The sequence below is a fragment of the Ambystoma mexicanum genome, chromosome 11 (assembly GCF_040938575.1).
Source record: "Ambystoma mexicanum isolate Mex_15411 chromosome 11, UKY_AmexF1_1, whole genome shotgun sequence".
Taxonomy (NCBI): domain Eukaryota; kingdom Metazoa; phylum Chordata; class Amphibia; order Caudata; family Ambystomatidae; genus Ambystoma; species Ambystoma mexicanum.
In genome coordinates, this window is record NC_090934.1 from 233,293,188 (window position 1) to 233,301,646 (window position 8,459).

General features: G+C 46.2%; 1 protein-coding gene across 4 annotated transcripts in view; it reads left to right on the forward strand.

Annotated features, from left to right (window-relative positions):
- Window positions 1-7,656, forward strand: part of SESN2 (sestrin 2) — a 128,982-nt gene extending 121,326 nt beyond the window's left edge. For all 4 annotated transcript variants that reach the window (XM_069622934.1, XM_069622933.1, XM_069622936.1 and 1 more), the window contains one exon: window positions 4,933-7,656. In XM_069622934.1, the coding sequence (XP_069479035.1) occupies window positions 4,933-5,019 (87 nt within the window). In that variant the 3' untranslated portion in view covers window positions 5,020-7,656. The remainder of the gene's footprint in view (window positions 1-4,932) is intronic.
- The last annotated feature ends 803 nt before the right edge of the window (window positions 7,657-8,459 follow it).

Here is an 8,459-nt window from a genome sequence, read left to right on the forward strand (position 1 = left end):
CTTCGCTATAAAAATGGTCATGTCCTGTAGATTAGTTTGCTCGTCTCGTGTGTTGGGCGGCAGCATGCTTCGTTATCTGCTTAGGTTCCAGAAAGTGCCTAGTTGGCGTGTGGTTCAGCTTACCTCGCTCTCTGCAAATCGGGGATGACCTGCTTTTGTTTCAGGGTCGGGTGTGCCCCAAAATTCTGCACACTCCTCTCAGGCGGTTTCTTGCACTCCTTCTTTCTGCTTCCCCCCACAAGTGACTCATGGAACCCGGAATAGGGGCCCAAGTGTCTCCTCGCAGCAACCACTTTGCGTTGCCCTCTATGCAAGGTTGCGGCTTCACGCGTCCTAGCTGACCTCAATCTCCGGCCCCCCTTCTATACCAGGATGTGCGGCCGCCATATGGTCTACTTCACTTATCCTGATATGGGGGACGCTCAGCCTTGCTTACTGTAGAGTGGTATATTGGGGCTAGCGGGTGGAACAGCACACACTGTTCATGCACCAATCCCAGGCCCGCTGTGCCCTGGTGAGGTTCCTGCTACCGATCGATGTGCTGGGAACCAGGCTTTGCACAGGTCTCTTATGCGCTGTGTAGTTGCCGGGTTCTACGTGCCCCTGCACTAGAGTCCTCCACCACGTGTATACCTTCTTGTTGGCTAATGCATTGGGTCCCAGGCTGTCTGAGCCGCACGCTGCCTGTGCCTTGATCCTGGGTGAGCGGTGCCCCAATGTGGCCACCCTGTATCATGGGTTTGTCTGCTGTTAAATGCTGTATCGGGCTACAGGCAGCTTGCCAGGCTGCTCACGCCTGCTTTCCGGTCCCAGGTCTTCCCTGTGTTAGGGTTCTTTGCTGTGTGGGTGTGCCTGCTGTTGGCCGACTCGCTGATCAGATCACCCTCCAGTCGCGCACAGTTAGGAGCTCCGACCTGAGGCAATTCCTTGCCCCGGCTCTAGCGGCACGCCACTGCTACACCGCGCCAAGTCTGTCACTGCTCTGCTCCAGCAAGTCGCTGCCGGTGCAGTCACTAGCATGGTGGGGTCCCTCCTGACGGCACCTGGGAATACAGATGTGGCAGGATATAGCGATTCTGGTGCCCGGGATGCTCTGATGGAGCTTGACAATGTCATAGGAGTTCTTTAAGCTGGATAAATGCAGGATATTTTTCTATTAGGAGGGAGCTATGGAGCGTTACCACTGCATCCATCTTCTGGCTTGGCACACCTCCTAGTGGTTGGTCATTTCCCCATCGCCCCTGTATTCACGCCCAGGGTGCTAATTTCTTCAGTCTGTTTTTTTTGTACAGTGGTTTCTATCTAGTTATCTTGCAGATGGGGTGTTTTTATTAAAATCCATTTTCATAGAACTGTAATTAGACATTCCCTTTATGTTGGTCTGTTGTGCTTTGACGTTTGGCTGAATGACCTTCACACCCCCCCCTTAAGAGCATAGCCTTTCCTCGAGTTGGCAGCAGAAAAAACAGATCAGTAGTATGCATTTTTATTCCTACTCATCCTTGTACTCCTGCAGACGGAAATTCAATTCATCGCACCTTGCACTGGGCATTATGGGGCCTGTAGTTGTAATCTGCAGGAAAACTACAGAACAGTCCAGAATGTGGGGGAAGGGCGCTAGATCGGAACTATGATTAATGCTGCCCTAGTCTCTGCCACGATTAAGAGACAGAGAGGAGGCCAGTAGTGCGAATAGGAGCAATCTTTGGTTAGAATTAAACTTTGTGTGAAGTGCCCCAAGGATCAGTTCATGGCAGCGTTGGATTTGCTTGCATTATAAGAATACACATCAGCATATTAAAATATTGTATATCTGAGTTCTGTGACCTTTTTAAGGGAACTTGTCACCTCAGGTTTTCTGAGATGGTTACTGTTCATTGCATGTGGTGTTCAGAATCTGGTACAGTGAAAAATATTAAAGTAGCGCACCCAACACCAGTACGGGTGGAGTTTAGTTTCTTTGGATACAGTCATCCACCCAACATGACTTGTGTTGATGTGGAGTCAACACTTGTTTCGTGCTTCTGGAGCTATGTGCACACCTAGATTTGTCAAACTTTATATGCTGGTCTCCACAGCATTCTGCCTGTTATGTTTGTTGCCGTCATTTATTTTCCCTTTTTTTGTTTTTTGATACTGAATGACATACAGCCTGTTTGGAACTTTGTCGACAGTCCAAATGTTGGTACTTCACATACCTTTAACTGGAGACTACTAATGGACTTTCATTGCATTCCCTTCATTTCACAAAGGAAGAGGCTTGTTGGGTGTTAGGGAGAATTCTCATAAACATGCTAATTCCCTTCACCTTAGAGACCCTCAGCAACTTTGCTGGATTTTGAGGACTTATTTTTTTTTTTTTTACCTGGGAGGGGGAGCCTTTTTTATTTTGATGTGTTTTTTACATTTCTGTTCTTTGATCATGGAGTTTTAGAGAACTCCATGGGCATCATCTTTTCAAGTTACACAGCACCTTCAGTGCAGTGACACAGGGGTGCCTTTCTCACAGGTTTAAATACCTTTTCTGGGATAAACAACTGCTTCCCAGAGAATGTAAAGTGAAATTGACTTTACTAGTCTTTCCAAATTCATAGACCCAGCACACACCATTTTCCAATGGAGGGCTGGAGAGCTTACATGGTATCCCCTGTGTCTAAATACTCATGTAGCAGTCAAATGCTACCCTTGCCTATTGAAAAGGCTGGTGGCAGTGGTTTTACAACGAATTGCCATGATCTTTTCGCGACCATGAACACCGGTAGGTAAAAATCTGTGGAGCCATGTTTTTCAAGATGGTGCCTTAAGCCCCTATGTTTAAACGGGTCCCGGTCTTCTTTTTTTGCTGTTTCTTTTTGGAAAGGTCCTTCTAGTGTTTCTCTGCGCGGCAAACCAGGTTTGGTCCCTTTGTTCGTGTGCCTTTGGCGGGCTTCAGGACTGACGACCGCCTCTGGCGCCTTAGTGTCTGGGGTGGGCAGGAAGTGAGGGAGGTGCCCGAAACTCCCTGTGCTTAGTCTACTAGGAGACACAAATGCACTCTGGCGTGATTGGCTGGCTGCCGAACACGGCAATGACAGCCACCCTGCTGGGTGAGTGACCGCTAAACTGGAATGTAAGGGAGAAAACTGCTTAAAAGGCGAGTCTCCAGGACTGCAAGGCAGGGTCGACCACTGGAACAAAAGAACTGAAGACGAGCTGGAAGAAGATGGCTGCTGCAACTCCTGGACCGTTGGTTTGCCCGGTGAAGCCCTGCTGCAGGTCCGAAATGCCAAACTCCATTCGACAGAAGCTCCTTCAAGGAGCTTCTTCCTTGGAGTTGGTGGGACCAATCAACTCATAAGACACCTAGTTGGGATGAACCAGGGAGAGGGACATCAGTTTGTTCTTGAATCTACAGCTACTGAAGTGACTCCATCTTGTTTGCTTTCTTGAACGATCCCGTGCAGTGCAGGAGTACCCCGACGTCCTCCCTCTTGCCCCCACGACTGAGGCTCCGGAACAGCGAGATCTACAAGCCCTGCCAGGGACCACGACTTCAGCAGCATTTGTTTCTTTGTACAAAAGGTACTGTGCCAACCAGATTGAGAGAATGCCACTCTCGCAGTGAAAGTTCGTGAAACTTTCCCAACTTGCAGGCCTAATCGGCTTGTGACCCGACATGATTCTTTTTCTCCTAAACTACTTCTAAGAACTTTCGCAAAGACTTCACTGTTTGATACCAGAGCTGCTCTTTCCTATCCAGAACACTAGCCCATTGACTTTGGCCTGGCCTATTGACTTAAACTCTTCTGGTGAACTGAAACTATTTGCACTGCCTAGAAAGTATGTGATCTATTCTACCTACTTTTGTCATTTTTGCTCACTGCAAAGTAACTGAACTGCCATTTGGGAGATCAAACTGTCTCAAAAGCTTAGTTTTGTATTGAAGTGTATGGGTGTATAATATTAAGTGGCCTTCTGCTAGTGAAATGTTTTCTAAATGATTGTGTAATAAATTACTGTTTTTACCAAGGAACCTTGAGTATAAGTGTTTACTTGAACTACTGTGATTGAAAGCCCTCTGTGTAACTACTTGTACTGCTCACATTTACTCTTCAGATAAGCCTGGCTTCTCAGCTCGCTACCAAAAACGGTGTGGTACAGACTCGTACCAAAGGTTGGTTTGGCTAACACTTGTAGTCCTAATTGTGTGTAGTGGTCCCAGAGGGTACTGCGTGCAATTCTGCCAAACAATGGGTGGGTGCTTGGTTCGAACAAGTCGTGTGCTAAGTTTTATACTGTCTGGGGAATTTATTCGAACTAGCGTTTGACTCAAGATGCCAATGTTAAGAATTGATATTTTACTCCATGTTGGAGTGATTAAGTGTCATAGCTGTGTAGGCAGTTGTCATTTTTAATGTATACACTCCGTTGTTTTGGCCTAAAGGTGGTGTATTTTGCACTGCAGTGGACTGGTGCAGAGTGGGCCAAACGTATTGCTACTGGTGTAGGAGCGATGGAATCTGAAGCAAAAAAGCTGCATTTGTCTGTTGCTGGATTTTGGCTCTGGTTGTGCTTTTTTTGCTTCTAGATGGCACTTGTGCACCAAGTAGGGAAGTTAACAATACTGTTGTCAGGGAAGTGTATTCTGGTCTATTTCATGCTACATGTGCAACTGTGGCAGGGAGTTGGCCAGCAAGTGCAGCTTGAATACACTAGGGTAACGTTACTCTGGCTATATTAGCTACAATTTTTGGTGAGGTACAATTGACTTGTCATTTATAGTTTTAAATGTTCATTTTCATTTCGATGCTCTTAACTCTGCAATCTTTCCCACTATTGTCCATAAGTGGCCTGTTTTAAGCACGAAGGTGGTGGAATGGTGTGCTGATCTAATGTAAGTCTCTGCTGGATGCTCTCTCAAGATGCTTAAAATCTGCTTTTCGTTTGTTCCAGGTCCACGTAAACCTCCTTCTCTTGGAGGCCCGGATGCAAGCAGCACTCCTCTATGCTCTGAGAGCCATCACCCGTTACATGACCTGAGCTACTAATCTGCCCTCCTTTGCGACAGCACCGTCTGCACATTCTCGCCTGCTTTTATATATATTTTTGGAGTTTCAGACATCAGTAAAGAAGTACTTTGTCCGTAAAATTCTGTCGGGAGGCGTTTGCTGTGGGACTAGATGCGGCTCAGCTCATGCACTGATAACTCGCAGCTACACCAATGTGTCGTCACAACCAGTATTAAAGTTCTTGGCTGGGTCAAACGATCCAGGGGCTGGACCCCTCACTAGGACTCGGCTACGGTTTTCCCTGGGTGGAAGGATGCCTCTTCAGCCAAGTGTTTCCCTTCATGTTACCTTCCATCAGACTGAGGTGCAGCCAAGTAAGGATGGCGATCTGCAGCCTTCTTGAGTGGTTTCGGGATAGGGAAGGTGTGGTGAGGGAAAATGCAGTCAACTGGACCAAAGGGGGTTATGCTGCCGCCTGCTTGCACTTTTTTCGTTGGAGAGACTGAATATTTGAGCCAAAGATCTTAACTATCCCTCAGCAGAGGCTGCCCCCTCCTAATTAATAGATCTGGGGATTAGGGGTGGGGCTCTGCCGCCTTGCAGGTACAAATGTGAAACTGAGGGGTGGGTGTATGTACCATTAAGGGGGGGGGGCTCTGCTAGATGGCGCCACAGTTGATGCTGTATACGTTTGCACTGATGTATGGGCATTGGGGAGGCGGGAGGGGGTTAGATGGAGAAACCAGGATGAATGGTTCACCAAAGTTCATTGCACCCAATTACTTCAAAGAATTGTCTTGCACTGGAAGGGTGTAGGGAGGGAGTGGAGATACTTGAATACGCCTAGATTGCCCACCATTGTTCCATAGCTCAGAAGCTGGAGGTTGTGGGTATTTGGGAGGACTGTTCATTCACAAACACACTCCGTTGGAGTAATGGGGATATGTCGGAGTACGCACAGCCAAGAGATTTTCATCCAGAAAATGCTTTGTATAAATGTTGTTCGATTCATATCTGGGTTCATTGTATTTGTTGCCAAGGGTGTAATGTGGGTAGAGAAAACCCTGCTCTTGTATCATGCGGGGGGACAGGGAATGTAATAATCTTGACGTTGGTTCTCTGGATTCCCTGGACTTTGCAGACTATGGCTTTAGTATGCTCACCCGCAAATGACTATCTGTTTTGACATCTTGGTTTATTTTCAAATGAACAGAGTGTAAAGGGAAGCGTAATAGCAAGACCTATTGCTTTCATGCTTCCATTTTCCACTCGTGCACATTTTTTTTTGGAAGCATAGAGCAGCAAAGCAGAGTTTGCATCTTTGCTTTGCTCTCCTCTTTGCAAGAGCACTTGGTTTTGGTTGGAAGAGATTTTTCATGCAAGTGTGCTCTCCTCTTTGCAAGAGCACTTGGTTTTGGCTGCGAGAGATTTTTCATGCAGGTGTAAAAGCAAAAGATTCCTATTGAATACACATTGGTTTATCACCTGCTGAAGACCAGACTGGTTCCATAGGAATCCATTATACTTTTCAACCTGAAAAGCTTAATTTGCAGGTGGAATTGTAGTTCTCACAAATTGAAGAGTAAAGGCGATGTCGCCTTAATTGTATTCCTCACAATTACACTTTTGCTTCGAATGTTGGAAATTTCATGCAGTGGGCCAGCAACACCCTGCAAGCACAGGCGTTGGTAGTTCGCTGCATGCATAAATGGACCACTCTGGTGTTTTGAGAAGATGTGATTAGGGGATTACTTTTTGGCATTGTGTACATATTTGCAGTGATCATATTATGCCAGAGCCCTGATGTTCCATTACCCCACCCACTTAGCCCCACATGCCTAGTGGCTTAGACCACCACCTTTCTCTATCTTGAAGACTATCAGTCCAAAACAATCTAGAATGGTTTGGGGTTGGGGACATATTTTCCAGCGGATTACTTTATCCAGAGGACTTTATGTATTTTGCTTTTGGAGAGGGAGAAATGGGATTCTCTGGGACCAACAACCATTTTTATTTTGTTGCACTCTATTCAGGCAATTTAATTCTGTCCTCTTACTGTTACAACCCCTACTGAAGTGTTGTAGGGTGGAGGGGTGTGTGGGGGGTTGGTTGTGGGCCAACTGATTTATCAGCTCTGTCAGTTGGCTTTGAGAGGTCTGCTGGTCTGCTACTTTAGCATTGTACCTACATCCCCAAATCTCTTTTTGGTTATCACCGATTTGCACAAATACCCAAAGGGGGAAAGAGCAGTGTGTTTTAACCTGGGTGTGAGATGTCCCTTAGCTGCAATATTCGGGGGTGGGGTAGGGTATTTAGGGAGGGACTGAGGTGGTTTCTACTTGTAACTTCACAACCAAATGTGCCTCTACATTTCACATAAGCTGCTGCCCTTTGAGGTGAAATGGAAGGAAGGCTTTTACTGTGATCTGGGGCCTAGCCCCATACTGCTGTACACTTTAGGGATTGTATTTTGGGGAGGGGCGGGTGTATCTGTTTTGATGACACTATTCCTGCAGCTGTGGAATATGCGCTCATTTTAATTTATTGTAATTTCAAGTTCCTGTTTTCTTTTGTAGTTGGAAATGTGTATGTCTAATATTGCTTGTTTTTTGTGTGACTTTGCTACGAATTCTTTTCAATGAGAAATAAAAGATTTGTTTTTCAGTAAGCCTTGCTCCTACATGTCCCCTGGCCCCTCCCACTACTTCCTGGAACTTAGATAAGAGATGTGCGGAACACTTATGGCAAATGTTGGATTGATGCCAGCAAAATGCTGGTCCTGAGGTTATGATTACTAGTTGGTGGGGCGACCCTTGGAATCAAAGTCTGATCGGCAACTGTTTTATTGATCCTGCAATGGTTTGTTGCTTCCTTTCAGATTTATTTTGGTGACGTCTGTCTGGAAATGTCCATGCCACAATAGGTTTTAGGTGCCCCAAGTCTTTGATGGCTTGAGATGGCATGTAATTTCACTGTTGACATGGTGCTATTCTATCTTCAAACATTCTCAACATAGGTCACAAATAGTCACCTGGGCCAGAATGTTACACGTATAGTAAATGGCAGGCACCTAGTGACTACGGTCTCATTTAGGCTCCCCCCCGCCCCCCCAAGATATTCCTACATTGAAATAAGCCCCTTTTGAGCTTGAAGGGGCCAAGCTGCCAATAAGAGAAATTGTGACCTGAGAGAAGAAACTGAAGCATCTCCCTCCCCAGATCAATCCTTTCCTGATTATCCTTTAACAAGCCAACTATCCTTGGCAGAGGATGCAATGGTGGATGCTGGGAAGGGGGTGGAGGGCGGTTCCCATTTCACAGAATCTGCACAAGAGTGCAGCCTAGAGTTCTATCTAGATCTTGTACAGCAGAAACCTTCACCAAAAGGCATGATGGTAAAAGATGCAAACGGCACAGAAAACATTTATGGAAGCAGAAATGTTTTAAGGCAAGCCTTAAAAAGATTAAACTC